This window comes from Ischnura elegans, chromosome 3, assembly GCF_921293095.1.
Source record: "Ischnura elegans chromosome 3, ioIscEleg1.1, whole genome shotgun sequence".
NCBI lineage: Eukaryota > Metazoa > Arthropoda > Insecta > Odonata > Coenagrionidae > Ischnura > Ischnura elegans.
Genome location: NC_060248.1, coordinates 3838909 through 3864120, shown reverse-complemented (window position 1 = coordinate 3864120; position 25212 = coordinate 3838909). Strand labels below are relative to the sequence as shown.

Below are 25212 nucleotides of genomic sequence, written 5' to 3'. Positions count from 1 at the left end.
ACAGACATGAGACAAAAGTAGGCTCTTTTTTTTACAAGATTAGCAAGGAGACGTATTGATTGCTAACGGAATGTGGATGAGATGGATGCAGAATGTATTCGGGTTTATTTCGCTGTTACTCCACACCAAAATTTTGCTATTTGACGCTCCGAGCCACAAGATGTACACATATGTCAAAGTCAGTGAGGCACTAAAATGTTAATTGGCCGACATTTAATGAATGCAAGTCAATATTTGTCCACTTGTCGGTTTAAACTCCTCACAAATATACAATTTTCATTAGATAGAGCTGAATTTGTTGGAGAAATAGTTCGTGACATGAAGTTATTCGAAGAGTACATTAATTTTATTCGGTGATCCCAAAGTTTATCTGCATAATACTGTGAGAACCACCTGTAGGGTGTTTGGCAGGGGGTAATCAATCATCTGCATGTGGCATGCAGGATTATCTATACTCGCTCAACACACGGTCATAAAAGTATAACACATAATAACAAGGAATACTTGCTCGTTCATTCAAATGCAAAACTTGCCAACGGTTTCAGTAAACCCTTGAGCAATGAGCTGTCCGGGCGCTCAGCATTCTATGGATGTTTAACACCCTAGTGATGGTTTTCCGGGTTTACACCGTTACCCTAAGTAGATGATTGCAGCCAAGTGACTCACTCAAAGCAGTGTTAACTCGTCGTGAGAATGAGGCAAGTATTGAAGGGCTGAACGCAGCCATTGCATCAGGATGATACGCGTCTTAGTGGCTGCAGTCGATGTGCCGTTTTCTTCAGTGTTGAGCGATCGGATGCACCAGTCACTGAGTTAATTACCGTCGATTTTGTGAATCATTATTACCCTATTTCCTACTTCAAATTATTTATTTTTTTCAAGTTTTACGAGCATACATGCATGCTCCGTGTCGGGTATGTAATGCCTTTGTTTTTTTTGTGTTGAAAAGGTAGAGTTATCTGGCTATTGCATTTTTTGAGTATTTTAATGTAAATACTACCGCGCGGAGAGCAACTTCGTTAATTAGGACAGTATGATGTTTTCGCATTTGTTAACAACCTGTCAGATTGTATTAAATATATCGTGACAAAAAATTGTCCTCCGATCGAAAGTAGAAGAAAAGATCACAATGATATTGTGTTCAAGTGAAAATGCATTGCATCAAAAAATGAAAGAATGAAATATGCTCAAGTTAATAATCATCTCTCTCCTGTCGCCCCTACTACACTTCATCGTCCAGGGATACCGTTGCACTCGGGGAGACGAGCGTGTAAACAATGACCACGAGAGGAAGGGAATAGTGACCCGCTCGCCAGGAGCGCGTGACGTCATCCACTCATTTGCGAAAAGGTTGAGGCCGTCGTCCGCGAATAGCTCGAGAGAAGGAGGCTACGCGCGGTCCATTTGTATTGCAGACACTTTCTATGTTTAGTGATGGATTGGCTTCCATTCCGCTCGCGGCGACAGCAACACGGCTGGATCCTGCACACCGCCGCTACTACGCTGTATTTTCCACGTGATTAGTAGCTTTGGTTGATATATTCTGTGTGTTGGATTCTCTTGGGCGAGAAAGAAATAAAGAAGAGAGAATTGCAATCAATGATAGTAGTCGTGAGGATTTATTGGCAAGAGGAGGAGACGCTGCAAAGACAGAGATGGAGTTTAGGCGTGGTGATACATGAGAGGTGATTCCTCTGGAGTTTGGGATATAGATACATGAGAGGTAATTCCTCAGGACCACTGATACATGATGCTGCTGGTGCCACTACTCGGCCGCCATTCCGCTGCTGCTGCTGCTTAGCGAGAGACAATCTCATTCGTGCTCACTTGGTTCCGTCTCGTCTTTTTGTTTCGCATCCAGCGAACGCGCAGGCGTTTTGATGGGCGGGGACTACTTTTGAGATTGAGCCACAGAGAGAGTGAGAGAGAGAGAGTCCATGAGAGAGCGTTCGTAGTTTGTTTTGTTTTCGTCGTGGTTGCCAGGTCGACGGGATCGCTTAGTTCACGCCGTCTCCGACTTGACTTCGGTGGCGCCAGACGTCACGGATTTGCTGTCATCAGCCTTCTTCTCCTGTCCGAAGATGCAGAGCCACGGCACCTTCTTCTGGATCTCAGCCCTGTGCCAATGAGAAAGACACACTGTATGAGTGGCCGTTCGGCACCTTGTCAGGAAAGGGTGTTTGGCAGGGGGGCCATCCACACGCCGCTAACACACTTATCGAAGCAGTGATGATAAATTGCCCACGCGTGCAGAGGGGTTGCCGATGCAGGGGAAATAAAGACCGAAAGAAAAGGGCGCGAGAAGCGGTCTCAACGGTCAGCGTCTGTCTCAAGTATGAATGAAGCCTGGCGTTATGACAGCGACCCAACGCTTGCTGCAACCGCTGAAAGTGCTTCCCAGAATCCTCATTTACTCGAGACCACTCAAGATGGCCGAAAGCGTGGGAGCATGAAATGGAACCTATACGTTAACTGCTTCACCAAGCGCTCGAACTAACAATTAAAAAAATGGAGTCCGATATTGAAAGTATATCATTGAAGACATGCAATATTGTTAGAATATTTCCTGAGACCACCGCAGTGACAAAATCGAATATGACTTGGCTCCTGCCCGCCATGTTTGAGAAATCTTTCTGAGACAAACATGCAGCTGAAATAATATCAATAAGTATAAACAGAAGCACTCTGGCTCACCTGTGTGATCTCATGCATCGCTCCTCAAACATACAAGCAGACTCACGCATGCACATGGAATTGGAGTGAGCAAGAAAGATGTTTGCCCATTTTGGAGTCCACCCTCTTTAGTACTCCGGGGTGTGGTTTTAATAATTCCCATGGCAACAGACACGTCCTCTTAGCCCTCACAACAATTGTGCACCTAGCCTCAGTCAGCCTGGCCTCTCCCCCCCCCCCTCGACATAACCTCGTTCTTACGACCCCCCCCCCACCCCCCGCATTGGCCCGCCCTCGTACTGCAGCTGCAGGTGCACATGCCACAGTGCTGTGAAATGTGAGTCTCAAATTAAATTTCAGGTGAAAAATCAAAGTATTGATTATTCCATCAAGAATGGCCATGGCTAATAATTCGTAAATTAAGTCAACCCGTGCATAATGAGAATCCATCAAAAGGGTCCGACGTTGAGAAATATCTGAAGCTGAAGCTATGCTACAAAATGGTTAGATGCTGCGCAAATGCCAATAAAGTTATAATAAGAATACTAATACAAGGTGCGTATTTCAACTAATGAGAACAAATTACTTAAATGAAATTTGTTTGTGATATCGCTCCTAAGCTCAAGTGAATCGATTGTTTTTCCAATTTGCTCTTCGGCGTGCGAGTTTTCCTCGCTTGGTCTAGCGCCCCCTGCACGAGAACGAGCGAAACATCAAACGGAGCAATTCACACCATCCACTGTTCGTGGTCACCTTCTGCAATAAATGGCATTCCTCCCTGGCGCCTCCCGATCGTGCCCCAGCAGACCTTTTTTCTCTCTATTCCCCAAAGTGAATACCGTCCTGATGAGACGTCTCCACGAACCCTAGATGCTGTCTAAGCGAATGGCTCCGCTCTGAATGATGATTCTGTTGTTCACCACCAGGGGGCGAGGAAAACTCGCCCGCTAAAATGCTAAAGGAATATAATTTGGAGGCATAATTTGGATTGTGTCTATTTACTTGAGTTTAATGGCGTTGCCACGAATAAATGTGAAATTTCCAATGGGTGAATGCAGGGCGTGTGTGAGGAAGAGTAGGTACCTGAATCGCGGGTGGTTGATGGCGTAGATCCAGGGGTCGATGCAGGCCACTGTCTTGCACGCGATGGCTGGGAACATGCTGAAGGTGGGCGTCATCATGTGCCTGCAGCCAATCAGGGAAGGAGACAAAGATCAGTGCGTTGCATGACATGCGGCATACACATTCAGGGCCATTCGCGGAATGCAAGGAAATGGAGAGGAACCCGACTTCGGAATTATCCGTACTAATAATAATGATTCGCTTTAGTTGGGCGAGATCAGGGCCAGAAAGCCCAGTGTCTTCCATCTGAGTCGTCGCTTGTCTTACATTGAATATGAGCAGAGGAATGCATTAGTGCAATTCTGAAAATTATGCATCTTGTATTATAATACTTAACATTCATTTTATGACATAGTTTTCTCATTGGGTTGGATATGTTTCAAATTTATAAATTATCTAAATTCACTTCAGCTGCCAACTTTGGCGATGGCATTTATGGCCATGAGGGAAGTTAATCCGTCATGAGGAAGAGAAAGAGAATTCATGAGCCCTGAAGATGGTTGCTATGAAAATCGTAACGTTTACTGAGGAAATTAATATTAAATGATAACTTATCCACTGCTTCACATACACTTTCACAGTGGGTTCTATCCATTCATGCGACTCAGGCGTCGACTAGTGTTGACTCACGGAAACTGCTTATAACTCTCAAATAGGGAAGTACACTAGTGTTTCAAATGCACCAAACACATTTTTTAAATTAGAGTTCAGAATAACATAATGTCGTAAAACCACAGTTTAAATCCTAATAGTGAATACTTGATTCGAGATAACCGTCCGAAATATGGAAAAATTCAAAGGCTGCTAAAACGGGTGTCCATGTTGAATATTGGCCGTTACGTCACAAGGCAGTAGCAGAAGGCAGCTTCTGCGCCGTTTAGTTCTACCACTATTATTGCATAGAAAAATTACTGAATTTGAGGGTATCCGTTTTTTTCTGTCATAAAATATCTTCAGAATACATATGTGGCTGCTTCTCTTTTGAGTACATGACTTCATCATTGCGTAATATATTAATATTTATTTACGTGTCAACTTCAAGTTTGATAAGAGTAGTGCGAATAGCACATTGAATCTTTAATAAATAGATGATGGTATTTTTTTTCGCAGGGTATATTTTGGCACAATGCCATTTATCATGCCAAAATTTTTTTGTAAGAACTGAGTCAAACTAATAAACCTATTTCAGACGTTTGCTGCAAGACTTATTCGTTGCGTATGTATTCACGCCGGCCGGAATGTTCGCCCTTCGCAACTAGAATCATGGGATGTTTGCCTTATTTCCGTGCTGGCTGGTTGTTGCAATGGTTCGCTGTCCAGGATGGGTTCAAGAAAAGATAATCTTGGTTGGGAGAAGGAAAATTCCAACGATTTATAAATGGTATACCAAACTTTGATGTATTTATGGTCACTGAATTTTTGGAAAAGGAGGACAGGTTCAACGCTCCACAGAAATGCGAGGCGTTAAGGCTAACAAGGGGAGACCACGTACCTTACTCCGTCTTTTTCAATTAGGGCCTTAGTTAGGCTGTAATTAATTAATTTTCATGCGGTACTTTTCACAAGTCATATATTAATTTAAAATATCTGCCATTATCAAATGGGTCAGTTGGTGTAGTGGTAGCGTGTACGACTCCCACCCTGAGGGCCATGGTTCAAGACTTCATCATGGCAGTATATTTTGTTGCCTTCATTGTGATTATACGGCGTCAAGTTAATCAATAATTTTAATTGCAGTAGTCATAGACATGACACAATTTTTTTATCATCATAATGGCGTTTAGGTATTTTCGCAGTGTCATTACAAACACAGAGATACGACGACTACAATGGTTGGTGTGCGCTAAAATGTTAATTTTTTCTTTTCTTATACTGACCAACTTCCGCATTAAAAATGAAAACCACTCTTGCAAGAGCACATACCATTAATGGCTCGCGGCGAGCAACAATATGCGTACAGACATAATTAATAAGAACACAAAACAAATATAAAATGCCTTATATCTCGAACACTTGTAATTCACATTACTCCAAAGGGAGTTTACTTACTCAGTAGGTACCTACCTCAGTACCTAGTACTCAGTACCTACCAGTTTACCTCAGTAGCAGTGCTAAAAGAACCATTCTGAAATATAATTTCAATTAACAAATAGGATTAAACAAAAGTTCATAACCCTGGACCGGGCGCGCTGGCGTATAAAACACGTCAATCTTTGAAAACCAAGGATTTCAACATTGTACGTACATTCTGGGCTATAATAGTCTCGTGTATTCCTACAATGTACTTTGACTGCCTATATTGCGAGTTTTCAAAGTTCGAGGTATTGTAGCAAATGTTTTTGATCGGCAAGATGAACCCGTCACCAGTGGAGTATAAATTACGCCGCGCGACCTGCCGTGTACCTTTATATCTGTATCACCTATAAATGTACTAGTTTCAACAAATAAAGATTAACTTTAACAAAAATCGTTTGTTATCATATATGCACATATCATGGGCAAAGTACACATTTTGCCCGGTCGTGTAAAAGAACGGTCGCGCCATAATTCTTTAACCAAACTACTTTCAGTTTATACATTACATAGGTCTACGCGGAAGATGCTATATTTTGACTCAACACACTTTCTGATATGACTGAGGTACCTATTAAGTAAATTATTATAATATAAATATCAATTTGATCTTACAATACCTTCAAATGATCTTCAAAACAGAATATCATCGATAGGTAAGAGTCAGGAGCAGCCTTGCACCATTTATTCCGTATGGCTTGTGCTTAAGGCACGGGAATGAATTTCTTCTCCATGCTTTTGTTTCGACGTCGAGATGAAATTTGGAACAAAAAATCATTTATAATTCTTTTTTGAATTCATGTTTTCCATACTAGCCGACATTTTTAGGAAGCAAACTCCACCGATTCCCGGAAACTCTCGCCGCGCTAAAGAAGGCGACGCAATACAGCGGTATTCCACTGGTGACTACTGCCTTGTGACGTCACATCTCAATCAAGATGGAGGCACTGTGTTTCAGCGCAACATGAAATTTTCCGACTTTCAAAACGTTTTAAAGTGCATACCCCAGATGCAGGAAATAAAAGTGACTATACTAATGTTTCTTTTTTAGGCTAAACTTTCAAATTCAGCAATAAAAAAATCAGTGCACTTCCCTATTGCTGCGCTTATTCGTTTGTTGTCGCCGATTGTCGCCACAACAGTCGGCGACAATCACAAAATAGAACACGAAAACCGTGACACAAGTCGACTTGTGTCGACGTGTGTCGATGAATGGAAAGAACCAAATGGAGGCAGATTTTCCAATAAGCAATCCACACTAATGACGTCACGCGTATAATTTTCACCTGGGGAGTCACCTTGGCGTGGTTTTCGGATACATAATTAGTGTGAGTTGCATGTGACAACACAAGAGCCGTGTGACGTATGTGGTCAGACTCTTTACTGCTGTTTACATGAGAAAATTTAGAGAGGGATATTGCCGAACGCCATTTAAGAATCACATGCGAAGAAGATATGCATGGAAAATGCCAGGAGACTAAAGAACATTTCAACTAGACTATATTTTAGCGAAGCGGAGGTTTACAAACAAGTTGAAGGACTGAAAAAGCTACCCGGGGGCATATATCGACAGTGATCATAATCTAGTGATGATGAAATGCCATCTGAAATTCAAGGAATTAAATAAATCAGTGATCAACGTATGGCAATTGGAGAAACTCAAGGAGCCAAAAAATCAACAGGCCTTTCAAGAAGTATTGGAGAGGATTAGATCAGACTGAGCAACCGGTGGAGAATAAAAAGACAAATATCAAAAGTGGGCTTCAGGAGGCCGCTAGAGAAGTTCTAGGAAGAAGAAAATTTGTTAAGAAAAAGCCATGGATCACGGATGAATTCCTACACCTCATATAAGAACGGAGAAAGCATAAGAATGCGAATATTGTGGAAGGTCTGCTTGCTACAAGAGGATAAAGAACGAGATTTACCGCAAAGCAAGGAAAGAGAAGAGAAGCGTGAATGAGGAACGTACGATGGGACGTGCAAAATAACCTCGTACAAGGGTAAGTGGAAGCGGCGTATAGAATAGTGAGGAACCATTTCAAGGAACGAAGCACAACATGCAATACCATAAGGGACAAGAATGGAAATATTCTAATCGAAAAAGAAGACAAATCCGAGAGATGGAAGGAATACCTGGAGGAATTACACAACGTGAGCAAACTTAGCCCAAAAATTATCGAAGAGGAAATTGAAGTGGAAAAGGATGACATTAGAGCGAGCATCTTAAGATCGGACTTTGACGCTGCAATATGAGACCTACGAAAGGATAAGACCCCTCAGGAATAGATGAATTTCCAGCAGAGCAATCAAAATTGCAGGAGAAAAGTTCTTAACTCAACTGTATAAAACTATCGACGACATGTATGTACTTAACAGGACATTTACGTAGCGAGTGACTTCGAGAAGAACGTCATCATTCCTATACCCCAAAAAAAAAGAGAGCGGAGAAGTTCGAAGAGTTTTGGACCATAACCCACACGAGAAATACGTCGAAGATTCTGACAAGAATAATTTACAGTAGAATAGAACGAAGAGCAGAAGAATTCCTGGATGAGGACCAATTCGGATTTAAGAAAAGCAAGGGCACAAAGAAGCAATTTTGACTCCTAGGCTTTCATAGAGAGGAGAAAGGATAAGAAAAAACCGACTTCCATGGCATTTGTCAATTTAGAGAAGGCATTTGATAGCGTGGAATGGATTTCAGAGCTTATAATTCTGTTAGAAATCGTAGTGCTGTACAATGATCGTAGAATCGTTCACAATTTGCATTAAAACCAAGTAGCTGTGATCAAATGTGGGCCCAACTGCGCAGGAGCAAGAGCAGGAAAAGGGGCGAGACGAGGGTGTGCGCTGGGGTGCCAGGTTTTGCCACTTTTTTCCGCGAGCGAATTCTAATATTCGGCAAAAGTTTCGTTCCAGGGTGGGTATTACAGATGTGATTTTTTTCCAAAACGGTTGATATCTTCTATTCGCCATTTCGCTTTGAAATTCCGAAATTTTTAACGAAAAATGTAAATAATTTGAATATGGTTTTAGCAAGTACTTATTTTTTACATTGGGGTCTAATGGTGGACTTTGATGGATATTTAAGACCAAAGATGTAAGCTATATTTCTTTTAACTATCGAGAAAATGACCTTTTATCGTGTCCCCGAAAGCAGTTTTTGGGGTAGGCTACCCGCAACACACCACCTCATTTGACTCTATGCATGCGATGAATGACGCCAAATGTGACATTTTCAGTCGAAATCATTCCTGAAAATGTCAATGGGTACTCACAAAAATGGGATCATGCTGTTTTATGCCATCGCCGACTATATTGGCTATGTGTTCGTGTAAGGAGATATCACTGAGGATGGAAACTATCATTCGGTATTCACTATGACAGTTATATGTCCCTAAAGGGTCAAATTGACGCCCCTGAGGTTGGAAAAGTTGTTTTTTTAGTATCATCTAGCAAATGTGCAGCTCCTCGCTCACCAACACAGCGGAACTAGCCAAACAATCCAGAACCCAACTCATGGAGGTGGCTGCACCCCACAAAGCTGCTTTCGGGGACACGATAAAAGGTCATTTTCTCGATAGTTAAAAGACATATAGCTTGCGTCATTGGTCTTAAATATCTATCAAAGTCCACCATTAGACCCTAATGTAAAAAATAAGTGCTCGCTTTAACCAAATTCAAATTATTTACATTTTTCTTTAAAAATTTCGAAATTTCAAAGCGAAATGGCGAATAGAAGATATCAACCATTTCGGAAAAAAATCTCATCTGCAATACCCACCCTGGAACGAAACTTTTGCCGAATATTAGAATTCGCTCCCGGAAAAAAGTGGTAAAAAGAGGCACCCTAGTGCGCACTTTCCCCCATAATTTTTTATGTTTACATCGAGAAAGCCATCAATGAAATGAAGGAGAAGGGTTTGGGTGCCAATATCCACGGAGAAAAAAATAGAATGCTGCGAGTTGCTGGCGACATAGCACTCATAGCCGAGACAGAGAAGGATTTGAAGAAGTCTTCGACAAATATGGAAAGAACAATGACCAGATATCAGCTGAAAATCAACAAAACGAAGACTGAGATATTAGTTTGCAGCAAAAGAGAGAGGAGACTGAGACAAACTTTAACATAGGGAAGCATAAGCTTGGAGAGGTGAAAGAGTTTTCTTACCTGGGAAGCCGAATTACCAGCGATGGACGAAGCAAGGAAGAAATAGTCAGTAGAATAGCGCAGGGGAAGAGGGCTTTCTACAAAAAGAAGAATCTTCTTACAGCTGAGAATACAAGCATAGAAGTATGGAAACAATTCATCAGATGCTACATATGGAATATGTTTCTCTATGGAAGCGAAGTTTTGATGTTGACAGCAGCAGAGAAGTCAAGAGTGGAAGCATTCGAAATGTGGTGCTCCCGAAGAATGATGAAGATAAAATGGATTGACCGTGTGAGTAACCAGGAAGTGCTAAGAAGAGTGGGAGAGAAGAGAAGCCTCCTAAAAACATTAAGCAGAAGATGGGACTACTTATTTGGCCACATTCTGAGACATGATGAACTGGAAAAAATGGAATGTCTCCTCAAGTGAAGCAAAGAACCATGCGCTTCTCGCCATCTTGAGAGAAACCTCTAGAATTTCTCTCCAGTTGAATCCACGGGAAATCGCGCATCTTGCAAACTTTCTAGCTCACTTCATCCGAATGAAATTGTGTCTCGGAGGGACATTACTTGGATCTCATGCGATGGCTTTTGCGCCTCTAAAAGCACCATCATTTTAATAGTTTTTTTTAAATTTTATGCGTGATAGGTTACATGGAAGTGGGCCATATGCAGAGGGCTTCCGATTGGCCTCAACTGCTCCCATTATGCACGGTGACGTGCAGCACATTCTATTGTTTTTATTTCAGTGATTTTCTATCCTTTTCGATTTCTGTCTTTGGTGGCTTCAGCTGCGCCCACATGGGGAGTGTTATTGTGTTGACGCGCGGTCGTCGCTCACTTGTCTCCGAAGCACCCGATGAGCGCCACGAGTGCATATGGCGTCCATGCGCAGATGAACAGGAACACGATCGAGATGGCCACTTTGGCGATCCGAATCTCGGCTGATTTGTCGTTGTCTCCCTGCGACAGCGACTTCACGTTCATCCTCTTGGCCTGCGGAAGGAAACAGATGAACACTCATTTATACATGTACATAATACCCTGCGAGCCACCTCTAGGGTGTTTGGCAGGGGGTCATCATGCAGCATGCAACATGCATTTGGACTCGCACATGCACACCACACCGTCCAAAAAACGTCACGTATACTAACAAATTATACTACTATATTCTGTTAGAAATAATAATAAAATAAAGAAACATGCATTAAGTTTTACATAGGCTAGTAGGCTACACTACTTGTCAAGCAATCTATTTATGAGTTCTATCGCTGCCGTTATAATCTCTTATTGATCGTGGAAAAAAAAGACAGTCTGAATCTGTCTGTTCTACAATCTATCCCTCTTATTTTATTTATATGATCTGATCTTCCGTAGTATGTTGGCGTTCGTAAGATATGGTTAACTTCGTAAAAAAAGACACTGCTCTTGAATTTATCTAAAAGGTTTAGTCTATTTTTCAATCTACGGTCCGACAGAGATTCCCATCCGAGTTTATCTAAGAGGTCAGTTACACTAACAACACTATCGTAACGACCTTTCACGTACCTGGCAACTCTTCTTTGCACGCGTTCTAACTCTGTTATTATGCCTTTTTCATGAGGATCCCAAACACTGGCAGCGTATTCCAAATGTGGTCTAACGGGGTCGATGAATTGCTCTAAATTAAGTATGCGCTCCCGGATCCAACGTGGGGGACAGAGTATAATCTACCTCTACATAATACCCTGCTAACCACCTCTAGGGTGTTTGGCAGGGGGTGATCAATCACCAGCATGCAATGGGATTCCCACATGCGCACCTCACGGTCCAAAAAAAGTTACGCATAATAACAAAGTACACTTCCATATTCATGTAGAGTAGGCCGGCCCTTATTTTTCATAATTGCGAAAAGTTATGTTTTCCTGGTCTCAAAATGATTCAAATGAGGTCTATATTCACGTGTTAAAATTTGGTTACTTTAAAATAACGGCAACCCGTGCCCCAAGGGCCCTAAGTACTAAGGACCCTCAATTGAGTTTTTTGGGGGTCGAAAAAGTGCTATCCCTATGTAAAACGTGAAAGTAAAGTCCTATTTTTCTGTTTGTTTTGACCTATCTCTAAGCGTTTAGGAGATATCGTCCGTCGTAATGTAATCCCCCCCAGGGCGCCACCCAGCACCGCGGCACTGCTGAGGTACGGCCCGCACCACTTACTACAGACTTCCCCTCAACCCCCTCCCCTCCCTCGGCAAAGAATTTGCTCCTGATGACAAGATTTACAGGTGCAGTATTGAATAGGTTGTTCCTCTTGTGTCATGATTAATTTTGTTAAAGCCTATAATGTCAATTTTAACCCTTCAACGCCGTCCTATGTAGGTACTGGGTACCGACCCCTTAAACCTTGATTTTTTGCCGCCATACGGCCGCGAACCATTCCAGCAGCCTTTGTTCCAAAGTGCTCTTTATGTACAAAATATTATAAGCATGTGATACAATTGTGTCTACGAATTATAAAGGAATGAAGGGAATGAGCAGGGCTTCCAGGGCTCCAACATTGAATAGAAATATTCAAGGAAGACGAAACGAGGTAGTCAGTCCACGGATGTAGATCACTGTGGAGAGATAGTTCTTGTGTATAGTGTGCAAAGGATAGAAGGTGCTAAGTATTTTAGGATGTAAGGAGAAAAGTGGTGAAATGTGGACTCGTGTAATCAAGATTAAATCCAGGCATTGAACTGGTTGGAAAAGAAAGTGAAGAGATACTCGGCTCAAATTTACCTACAGTGAGAGAAGTTCTGTGTGTTTTCTCTATCACCTTATGGGTTTGAAATTTGTAAGATTTAGTGCGATAAAAACCGTGAGAAATGCGTCTCATCCATGGTACAAAACTAGAATTCCTGTTAATACCTGTCAATAAGGGGATTGAAAAGTTAGAAAAATGACGCAAAGAATGGATGAACGTGCAACGACATAAAGAGAGCGCGAACTACAGTGGAGATGAAGAGAAGAAAATCTTCCGTAACAAAACTTGATGATTTGTTTGAAATTGCAAGGAGCGGTACCATTGAAGTTTTGACGCACGACGGGGAAAGTGCAGTTAATCTCTCAGATAAATGTGCGTGGGTTGAAGAAATAAAGATCTTACGCAAATAAAGAGGAGAACAAAATATAGTTATTGGTGGAATAGATTTCAATGTATTCAAGAAGAAAGGAAAAGATGTGGTTCTCTGCTCCTAGCACTGTAAGGAGAATTAGAAATACAATAAAAATTTATTTTATTTTGGTTAATGTACCGAAATTCACGGACAGAGTGAAAATAAATTGATCTCTTGGATTGGAAGTATTGTTATGGAAATTTAATACTTTCTAAGGTAAGCATATTTCTTCAGAGACTAGATCTTGCAAGTGTGAGCAAAGTCTTTGCCGAGGGAGGGGAGGGGGTTGAGGGGAAGTCTGTAGTAAGTGGTGCGAGCCGTACCTCAGCAGTGCCGCGGTGCTGGGTGGCGCCCTGGGGGGGATTACATTACGACGGACGATATCTCGTAAACGCTTAGAGATAGGTCAAAACAAACAGAAAAATAGGACTTTACTTTCACGTTTTACATAGGAATAGCACTTTTTCGACCCCAAAAAACTCAATTGAGGGTCCTTAGTACTTAGGGCCCTTGGGGCACGGGTTGCCGTTATTTTAAAGTAACCAAATTTTAACACGTGAATATAGACCTCATTTGGATCATTTTGAGACCAGGAAAACATAACTTTTCGTAATTATGAAAAATAAGGGCCGGCCTAATGTAGAGGGCAACTACTCATTAAGTATATCTGCCAATAAACCTTGGGGAAACTTCGGTTTTCCGAGGCATCGCTTCGTTCCATTGTATTCGCGAGTGATCGGATCAATCTGTGATCTCGTTCGTGAGTCGACATCACAAAAGATGTCAATAAACGCGTGGCGGGCGACATATGAGTGGAGTGTGGGTGAGCATCCACTGTGGGCAACCGTGGATGAAATGGCTGAAGCGACCGCCTAGAATGGGATTCTGCCTCCGCCATTAGGAGCGTAATCATGATGATGGTACATAATTTTTTTTAGGCAGGCAAAAAATACCTGCGCCATAAGCATTGTTAAGTTAGCGTAGTAACAGCTCATAAAATTAGAATACAGTGTCGTGATTTTCATCCAATAGATGGCGATCAAGTGAAACTATTTCATTTTTTAGGCGACCGTGGATGACTATTATATCTTTACCTACTGGGATCGAAAAGCTATGCCTCGAAATTGTACCCCTGGGTGGTAGCAGCAGCAACCAAAATTACCAATTACGTTTTGGTTGAAATCTCGAGACCATTTTTGAGCGAATGAAACTTTGAGCTTAGCGCTCCTATTGGCCGTGAGCTTTCCCAGTCATCGGTTGCTCTGGACGACTCATAACAATGCTTTGTCTGCATTCGCCTCAGACTTTGTCCAGAGCATCCGTCAGCACTCGCAGCCAATCGGAACGCTTGGATCAAAATTTCCGTAGTTTAAAAACTGTGCGTTTTCGACCGAAACATCAGTGGTAAAATAATTGGATCATACTAACAGCAGCTATTTATGTTCTAATATCGTGGCGTAATTTTTTTCCACTCAATATGTAGCGGCATTTCTATCTTTTGCAGCATTTAAAACTTTTAGCTCTAATTCACTGAAGTGCTCGTCTTTAAGTTAACTTAAATCGCAGGACGATGATGTTAATTTCGGTCCACTTCTATCAGTTGGATGATAACTAGCGATGTTCTGTTCAAAATAGCATCGTCGGCCTCAGTGGTCCTCGCTTCCTCAAGCCATGCATTCGAATCCCGACCTCTGCGTATAAACAATATTGACGAGAGCGATTCCGCTTTAATGTCGAGGCAGCCAGTGGAAGCCGAATGGATCAACGGCCTTTGTCGTGTTTCCCGTAAATAGCGTGCATGTTAAATAAATATTCAATGCTGATGTGAAACTACTGTCGGCGTCAAAATGATGTGCCGCTGTACTTTGCTAATTTGTATCTGAGCTTGTGCGCATGCTAAAGCAACAAATAAATCGTCATTTTAAAGATAATTTTATTTCTTATTTTAATTTATTTTTTGCTCAATGGAACTTTAAAAAATGTAGACACGCGAGTGCAATAAATGACTCCGCGCATCGTAAAATTAGCCGTTTTGTCAACTTTGTAACTCATCCTAGGAAAAACTACTTGGTCTACAGTATTCATCTTCCAATATAAGTTGTACACGTCAATATAAATAAATAATATGACTTAGGCGTATTTTTAAAACGCATAGTTTGTTGTCTATTAATGAAAATGCTTAAACATTATCTACTCCTACAATTTCCTCCGAAAGTAAATAAAATTAAATTAATAGAAACACTTTTTAAATTATTTGTAATTTTTCTATGATCCGATAATACTTGATTTATGCGCAGCATAAATCGTATATGGACATTAACAAAATACGCCCGAGTGAACGAATGCTGCGTTGCCACGTCTTGCGCGCGACACTCAAGAATAGCATTCGAGTGAACTGCGACTGAAACATTTTTCTTCGAGCTTCAGGAAGCTTTGTGGCGTTTAATCAATCAAATTTTTAAGTAAATCAACCGTGTATGCTTAACGTGCTTACTACTGCTTGTTTCCATTCAGTAAAGTGGCCCTCTTTTAATTATTTTAAGAATTTTCGTTGCTAATTCTGCTCACACCAGGATATAGAAACCAGGAGAATGTAAATAGCGACGGAAAATCATACTTTGAAATCCATTAAGCAACCTGAAAATGCTATTTCCAACCTACTTTGGAACCCATTTGCGCTGTTTTAATGGTTTAAATTCGTGAAACCCATCCATGTCCGTACCGCACCTCCCGCCGCGCGTCCAAGCCCTCCGAAGGTGAGTGCGCTTCGAAAGACAAACTAAGCGGGGCCTCGAGGAGACAATACGAGGGCACAACTTCCCTACAAATACTTAAAAAGGGTAGTAAAGGCCGAAAAGCCTTTGCTTGCCTTAAAACCCCTACGCACGGCTGCGATAATTCGGACTCATTAGCCACCTCAATATTATTCATCCATCTTTGATCCACTCACATCGCTTCCTTATGCACCCACTGCAGGGACGCCGACTTACAAAAAATATTGAGGGGCCCAAACCGGGGATCTTTCCCCGGGAAATTTTATAAGTAGTGAGTTTTAAGTTTTTTTAAGCATTTTAGAGGAGTCATATGATCAACATTAGAACCTTTATAACTACAATCTCGATACCTTGACACTCAGGGGAAAATCGACAAGCCTGGCACATTTTTTCCTCACACCCATAACGAATTTTTGAGGGGGCTCGAGCCCCCTCAAGCTCCATGGATTCGGCGCCACTGGCGCCCAGCGTGTGGCTATCCTTTCTTATACTCCCATCTACGGTGCCTATGTATTTTCACCTTTCTTTGCCGTTTTATGGGAAGGACATTAATTTTGGAATTCTCCTCTATATACATTGTCATCTGTTACCATCAAGGAGGTTGTAAATATTTACATCCTCCATGGTTACCATACCTTCCTTCCATAACTCCATTGTCGCAGTGGAAAGTAAGTTTTTGCAAGGCATTTACTCCTTCAGTTCGACTGAATATTCTGTGCGTAAAAGATGCCTCCCATAAAGAGAAGTGTCCTTAGACTGCAAAACCTGAGAACGAATAATTCTAACGAGGAAAATAGTGAAAGAGAGAGACCGAAAAACTTGAGAAGACGCGATAAAGATGCCATCGCCAACATTAATAAGTTTTTTGACAAGGTAAAATCAGGTGATTTGGTTATTGACACCAAAAAAAGTGGTGTACAATCGAGCAATTTGTGCAGGTTTGAGTATGTAGACTGTACGGAAGGTCATGAAAGAAAAAAGAGAAAGTGCCGATGGTGAAGTGTCTTCGCCGAAAAAAAGTTGCGGACGATCGCGCATTTTGCTCGATGAATTCACCCAAGGAGTTATTCGCCGAAAAGTGCATGATTTTTATCACAAGAAAGAATTTCCGACAGCCATCAAAATTCTGGATGGGTTGAAGTCGGATCTGGAGGATTTTCCTGACATAAGCTCAAGTACAATGTTGAGGTGGCTGAAAAGGCTAGGGTTCTCATTCCGGAAATTAAAAAATTAGCCCGTCCTATTGGAAAATCCGCGAGTGGTAGATCAACGAATGTTTTTCCTCCGAACCATTAAAAGACTGCGAGCGTCCGGCTGGTTAGTGTGTCATTGTGATGAAACGTGGTGCGGTGCTAAAGCCTGAATCACACGATCTTTTTTTTTTCGTCGCGAAAGTGATCACTATCGCGATCACTGCGCAAAATGATCGTCGCCGGCAATTGTTTTTCGCGATCGCGATGAGTATTCCCATCGCTATTTTTCATCACTCATCCGGTCGCTTTTTCCGTCGCTAAAACCGTCACTAAAACCCCATATCAGCCAATCGGAACGCATTCCCCTACGGAGCGATTGCAGCGCAACGTTTGACAATTATGGGAATGACATAAATAAACAAACACGCTATATAATTTCGTGATGTGGGTCCTATGACAACGAGCTGTGATATTGGAAATGATGCAAAAAGCGACGGCGGGAGTGACCGTGTGATTCAGAAAAATGATCACAAAAGCGATTGCTTTTCGCGACGGGAAAAGTGATCTCGATAGTGATCACTTTCGCGACGAAAAAAAATGATCGTGTGATTCAGGCTTAACCATACTGTGAAATACGCATGGCAGGAGAAAGTTAATGAAATCAGAGGTGGAATTGATTTTGATCGAGGAATAATTCAAGAGGTAAATAATCACAAATTTCCATAATAAACTACGCTTATTAATCGAGAATTTTCCAATTTCACATTTAATTTAATCATCATGCGTAATAATGAAATCAATAATTATCACTATTACAGGTAGATGGTAGGAAAGGTGGAATTTTGACACCTTCGGGAGCAGGAAGACGAGTGGTTATTTTGCACGTTGGAAGTGAAAGTGGTTTTCTCCAACCCGAGGAAGAAACAATTTGCTCGTCTTTGAAGGGAAGAAGGATGGCGCAGATTATCACTCCGAGATGAATGCTCTCGAGAATTTCGAGTAGTGTTTTAGAAGAATATTAAGGCATCTGCCGGAAAAATCAGTTTTGGTAATTGATCAAGCACCTTATCACACCATGCAGAATCCTCAGGCAAAGAATCCTAATTTGAAGTGGACAAAGGTAGAAATTATTGACTGGCTTGTTAAGAATCGCATCGAGCCAGCTGTCAACGAAGATGGTACCCAAGATAATTATGAATCTTTGACAAAAAGTGAACTTATCGAGTTAGGAAAACCGAAATTTAAAACCTTTAGGTATCTCCTTGATACTGTCATTCAGGAAAGTGGGAAAAGTGTAAAACATCTGTGGACTCCAGTCGCAAATTGTGAATTTAATGCTAATGAATTGATTTGGGCGTGGGTCAAAAACTGGGTGGCAAAGAACAATAAAACACCTAAGATCAAAGATGTTCTTCAGCTTTGTGTTCAGGCTCTTGGAGACGTAACAGTGTCGACGTGGAAGAACGCTGTGGAGCATGTTAAAAAAATAGAAGACTACTACTGGATAAAGGACCGTTTGGAGGAGGAATTCACCGAACCCATTATTATCAACTTGGAGGACGAAAAAGCAGTTCTTGGAGTAGCAGCGATGAGGATTGATTCGGGAAATGAAATATGAAAGGAAAATATTTATATGTACAGGAAATGGGTACGGTACATTATATTTCTTTGAGCAGACCTGGTGGTATCGTACTTCAGGAGTTGGTATTTTTTGTAATGTCCGTATAAAATGTTGCTACGTATAAATCCAGTATTATCGTATCATAGAAAAATTACAAATAAATTAAAAAGTGTTTCTATCAGTTTAATTTTTATTTCCTAAGAAACGGCAAATTTTAGGGTGCGCGGAGTCATTTATTGCACTGGCGTGTCCACAATTTTGACTTTACATTTAAAAAATAAACTCAAAATTAAGAATAAAATTATCTTTGAAACGACGTATTACTCGTTGTTATAGCATTCGCACAAACCCAGATATAAATTTGCAAAGTACAGCGGCATATCATTTTGACGCCGACAGTAGATATGGATTATTGTTACTGCTTGAAGAACGATTTTATTTACAATATAATTTAGAAGAAAATACTTTAAATGTACAAGAAATGGGTAGAGTACATTATATTTCTTTGATCCACGCTCGGAGCAGGGTCAACGGACTTGCACGCCTTCCCCTGTGCAACAAACAGCCTCGCTTCCCGCGAACCAGCAATAGTCCCGCGCGGCCCCGATTCAACGGGCCGTTTGGCAACATGGCATCGATATATTTTATTGACATTCACAAATATCAATATTTTTATAGATTTCGGATCATAGAAAAATTACAAATAAATTAAAAAGTGTTTCTATTAATTTGATTTTTTCTTTCGGAGGAAATTGTAGGACTAGATAATGTTTAAACATTTTCATTAATGACAACAAACTATGCGTTTTAAAAATACGCCTAAGTCATATTATTTATTTATATTGACGTGTACAACTTATATTGGAAGATGAATACTGTAGACCAAGTAGTTTTTCCTAGGATGAGTTACAAAGTTGACAAAACGTCTAATTTTACGATGCGCGGAGTCATTTATTGCACTCGCGTGTCTACATTTTTTAAAGTTCCATTGAGCAAAAAATAAATTAAAATAAGAAATAAAATTATCTTTAAAATGACGATTTATTTGTTGCTTTAGCATGCGCACAAGCTCAGATACAAATTAGCAAAGTACAGCGGCACATCATTTTGACTCCGATAGTAGGGTTTCGAAGCTTTCAGGAGGCACCTTTGAGTTTTCGCAGTTGTCATAATGCAAAGAAAACCTTGTGATTCCACATAAATATTGGAATTACAAGGTTTTCTTTACTTTACATTATGTCAAGCAGATTCCACAAAGTCACGCCTAATTATTTTTTGCAGTCGTATTTTTCACTATATCTTGAGTGTCTGGTCCACGCGAGGTGGACGGCCATCTGCCTGCGGGACCTATTGGAGGAGGAGCGTGTCTGCTGCTCACCCACCCAACTAGCGGTCTCGATCGTGACGCAATCAAGCATGTCTCGGTCGCGACACTGAAGTCGAAAATGTGGATCGTTCACCTCGCAATAGTTGGAGAGTCAGTCCGCCAATCGCCTCGAGAGCTCGTTCTCGGATCCGACGGCAAGTGAGCTGAAGTTTTCTCATTGCAGAATACGCTCTCCTCTGAGTCAATGATGAATGATGAACGGCCCACACCTATGTTCGTGTCCTTATAAGAAACACATGTTTGTTTTGCATTCTCGTCGATTTGTTTTTATTTTTCAAGTGACGGGAGTTCCACAAAGTCACTATCAAGTCTATTGTGCGAAAAATCCTGTGGAAATTTTAGGACTATACCGAACAAGATGGAATGGACTGCTGAGCATATGATGCCACGGGAAGTCCAATTCGTGCGCACAGCGCCACAGCCGGAGGGTAAGCCCAAAGCGCACTTCCAAAGCTATCCACTATAAGTGCTCGTATCGAATTGCAGCCGATTGCCTTTTTGAAATGCATGGCTACAATTGAAACTGAAGACTGAGTTTGATATTCTCATGCATGTCATAGACGATTCATATGTAATTAAATCAACAGTTGAAATAATACGATGGAAAATCCTTGTAGTTTATGTTAGAATACCGTCATCTAGATAGATACTCATTTTGGAGCGTGGATTGGGTGCTCACAATCTCTCAATTTCTCCAAAGAAGCACTGTTGAAAAGTTGCCAATCTGCATATAGATGGCATTGGAGAAGCTTCAGTGAAATGCGAATACGCTCACCCTTACTTCATCGAGGGTAGAGTTTGGAAGTAATAAATTGTTTTTGGTGAAAAATTGCAGTTTTTTCCGCTGTGATATGAACACTATTCTTAAGTTGTAGTGGTGGGCGTGACTTGGTGGGAATCCTTTATCTTGCAGTTGAAGGAATTTGATATTCACTTTGCTGCTTCCACTGGCGTTTTTTCTTTCCGATAATGGTTTTGTAATGGAATAACATTATCGAGGCCTTGATCATGTTACTCTACAGCAAAACCGGTATCGGAAAGAATGAAACACCACGCGCAAGCAGCAAAGTTTTAATTCCTTCAACACCTGTTAAAACTGTTTGTCGTGAACACATGGTCTTTTTGCACTTGATTGAAAAGTTTTTATGCAATACAAACTTAATTTCACAAATAAAAAAAGAGTTCGTTGGCTTCCACTTAATTTTAATTTTCTTCTTACGACATGTTTCGGTCCAAAGAGGTCATTTTCATTAAGGCACTGAAAATGACTCCTACGGATCGGAACGTGACGTACCAAGAAAATAAATCAGTGGAAGTCAACGAAGTCTTTTTTTATTTGTAAATATCAAATTCCACATGGTGGTTGAGCCTGATAGCATTGAACAAACTCCGTGAAATGCATGGCCTTGAACAAACTGATAGATTAGAGATTTTTCAGTTCAGGCGCAGACCATCCTCTCCGGGATGACTTGAAGTGCTCGAGTACTTAGGCATCTCAAAATTCTTAGACAAGTGTTGAAATTTTGACAGTATTTATTGCATTTTCAGGTCTTTCAGCCAAGCCCCTCCCACATGCCTCGCTTTGCCTTTTTTTGCTGAAACCATGATTTTCCCATAACCAATGAGGCTCGGATTAATCGTTATGAGCTCAAGCTTTGCAAATTTTATTTGCTTTGCCAGTAGGCGTCATTTGGTCGGGTCCCCAGGACTACATGTATCTATCTAGCATTGATTGTTTTTCGTCACTTTAATATAAGAGGCGCGTGGATAAGCACGGGAGTGACGCGTGCGTGCGTGCCCTGCGAAATCGGCCTCCGTGCGACGGCGTCGCAAATTCCAATATTTTCTCGAAGTTAGGTGCAATTTCTTTATATTTGAGAAATGTTGAGAAAGATCTGCCCTGCATTTCTGTATGCTAAATATTGGGGTGGGGCCTGCGAATCATGGAGCCATTCGAATCCATCGCAACCATATTTTCAATTTCAAAGTTGACCGCGCAAGCAGTTGAAATGACCCCGCCGCGGCGGTGTGACGAATCCCCATCTACATCAGCATTATACCCTGCGAGCCACCTGTACGGTGTTTGGCAGGGGGTGATCAATCACCAGCATGCAGCATACAATTGGACTCCCACATGCACACCACACCGTCCAAAAAACGTCAAACAAACTAACAAATTATACTACCACATGCTGTTAGAAATAATAATAAAATTCAGAAACATGCATTGATTTATACATAAGTTTGTAGGCTACTCTACAAATTATCTAATCTATTTATGAGTTCTAACACTGCCGTTAATATCTCTTATCGATCTTGTAAAAAAAGACATTCTGAATATGTCTGATCTTCAGTCTATCTCTCTTATTTTATTTATGTGATTTGATCTTCCGTATAGTATGTTGGCATTCGTAAAATATGGCTAACTTCTTCATAAAAGACTCTGCTCTTGAATTTATCTGAAAAGTTTAGTCTATTTTTCAGTCTACGGTCTGAGAGATATAAATATATTTTCATCCGTCATTTCCGTCAAGTGCGTTCTCCGTCCCAATCACAGCAACGCTGTGACCTCAATTCTCTCATCTGAAAGGACCTCTCGCACGCCGTTTGGTTTTTTTTATGGGAATGTTTTTCCACTGAAGTAAATTATTTGAGAAACGGTTTTGTTCCTTTTTCTCTATTCGGCCACATTTTTCGACTGCACTATTGAACGGAGGCGAGTGCGGGATTTTGAAATGCGCTCTCCCGTGCCAAAACAGTATTTTTCTCGATCGAACGGATTACTCGCTTCATACTTTCGTGGCCAATATCATCTTCAAATTTACTGCATGCACAGTAAGGTGTTGCTTATTTTTTAGTTTTTCTTGTATTTTTGATTTCTACCTCTTAAAATATGCTATGGGGTTCAGAATGGATATCCTAAAAATTTCAGCCCAATTGTTTAACATTTAGAGGTCGCTAAAAGAGCACAAATGTAATAATATTAGATTTTCCAGATTTTTTGAAGTAACATCATTATCTGGGGTAACGCACAATTTTGCAAGCCTTTAGGTCCAAAATTCGCTCCATTTTAACGTCCGCTCAACAGTTTTCCAGGAATACAATACTTCTCCGCGAGCTACAGCCGCGCCTCACACCCCTGACGGCGAACTGGCCGCTCGCAGGCCGCATTTGCGGTCAGCGACCGTCATTACCTTACGCCCCTCGCGCATTCCCTTGCGAAAGTCGGCGGAAGAAAGTAGGAGCCCATTACTATGTTTGAGATTTTCATACCGGGTGTTTGCTGTAGTTTATCCTTTAAGTAATTACATCCCTGTTCTTCGAACCTAATTAATGACAAAAAAGAAATTTTCTTGATGAGAATCCAAAAAAATATGATATACTGAGAACCTAAGATATGAAAACATTTAGTTGACTCTACTTACGCTTGCCGAATCAATTGAAATGCTTTATTATGTTCGCTAATCTCCACTCATCAACGCAGTCGTGAACAATCTCAGCAGTGGCCAAGCCACTGGCAGTTCCGATGAGTTATGGAATCTTTAATGTTGTTTTTATTTCATCAATCGGCCATGATATTGATAGAACCATTTGATGACGTAATATTCAATGATTCCTTCTTGATTCAACGAATTGGTTAATATTTCCTTTAGTAGACAGTAACTCCTGTTACTGCAACAGAGTAGCAACAAGAACCGTTGCCGCTCCTCTCGCGTTAATGCCCAAGGCATCAAAGAGCAGTGCATTTTGGGGCGTAATGAGGATTTTCCTGCCAATCTATCTTTTTTTGATGATTCGTTTGGCTTATCATCAATATAATCCGTTTCAGAAACATCCTCACCGCTTAAGATATCACCATTTCTTAAAAGAATAATGTATCATTAACAGCAGTATCGAATTAAAGGGATTCGTAGAGATTGATTTTACAAGGCCAACTTAGTTTTCTGTGCACTCTTTAATTCAGACTTGCTGATGTACTCGTCAGATATTTTTTTCCTCTCCACTCGACGCGCCGATTTCTCTGACTCCTCTCTCTCAATTAAGTGCAAGATTAAGGATCTCATTATTTGTGAAGCCGAAGGCGCGTTATGGCTCTCCCAGTAAACCAAGTCCACCCAAACCAGCCAGTTTACAATGCATTTCATATTATGCGCATTTGTCTATGATGTGGATGATTACTTTTGTTGGTGCCAGCATAAACTTAAAACTAATAATTTATGGAAGTTTTTCAGAAATAAAAATATTTTGAAAACTCTCTCTCTCTATAAGTGCTAGCTTAGGATCCTTTGAAGTAGGTGTACCGGTGGCTTCTGTATTTTCATGAGCACTTGATCCACATCATTTTGAATAACTTCCAGAGCATTTACCGCGGCAATATCAGACAACTGATCCAATTTTTCATTCAATTCCATGTCATTCTTTAGCTGCTGCGAAGCTTGCCGTCAAAAGTAAATCTGGAATTTTAACAGCTCATTGCACACTGCCTCTATTATATATGTATCACGTATTTCTTGAATTATTTGAATTCTCGAAATAATAGTCCGGAAAGGGACCACGGACCTCATCGTTAGTCTCGTATTTCCTCCTTGTTTCAGGGTTAAGTGGTGGTGATAGAACACCTGCATCACTTCGCGAATCAAAGGCAAAGGCTATTTTTTGCGAAACAAGCGGCTATAGCTGCTGGGAACCGATTAGGAATACTTCAATTGACTTGCGCGTGATGAACGACATTGTTTTTATCAATAGCGTTTCGGCTCCGAAAATTTACTCTACGCCAAATGCAAAATCCGACTGCGATGAGGCTAAAGGAGGTGTGAAACACGCAAACTTGGGTAAGAAAACATACACATTGTCGTATCTAAACATCATTCTTAATGGTTCCATCTATTCTGCTTCATCTCAACGAAACAGTCTCCTGAATTTATGACAGTGTAAAACAATACAGGTAACTCCTCCCTTCTTCCACCGACTCTCGTTAGGGAAGGCGCGAGGGGGGCGTAAGGCAGTGAGGGGCGCAGGACCTATCAGTTGACTGTGAATGCGGCCTGCGAGCGGCCAGTTCGCCATCAGGGGTGACGCGC

At 41.1% G+C, this 25212-nt stretch overlaps 1 protein-coding gene across 2 annotated transcripts in view; it reads right to left on the bottom strand.

Annotated features, from left to right (window-relative positions):
• Positions 1-1590: 1590 nt before the first annotated feature.
• The window catches only part of LOC124155337 (opsin, blue-sensitive-like), a 46871-nt gene continuing 23249 nt past the window's right edge, over positions 1591-25212 (bottom strand). For both annotated transcript variants that reach the window (XM_046529070.1, XM_046529069.1), the window contains exons 7-9: positions 10862-11016; positions 3757-3858; positions 1591-2117 (exon numbers count right to left, since the gene is read on the bottom strand). In XM_046529070.1, coding sequence (XP_046385026.1) covers positions 2003-2117; positions 3757-3858; positions 10862-11016 — 372 coding nt within the window. In that variant the 3' untranslated portion in view covers positions 1591-2002. The remainder of the gene's footprint in view (positions 2118-3756; positions 3859-10861; positions 11017-25212) is intronic.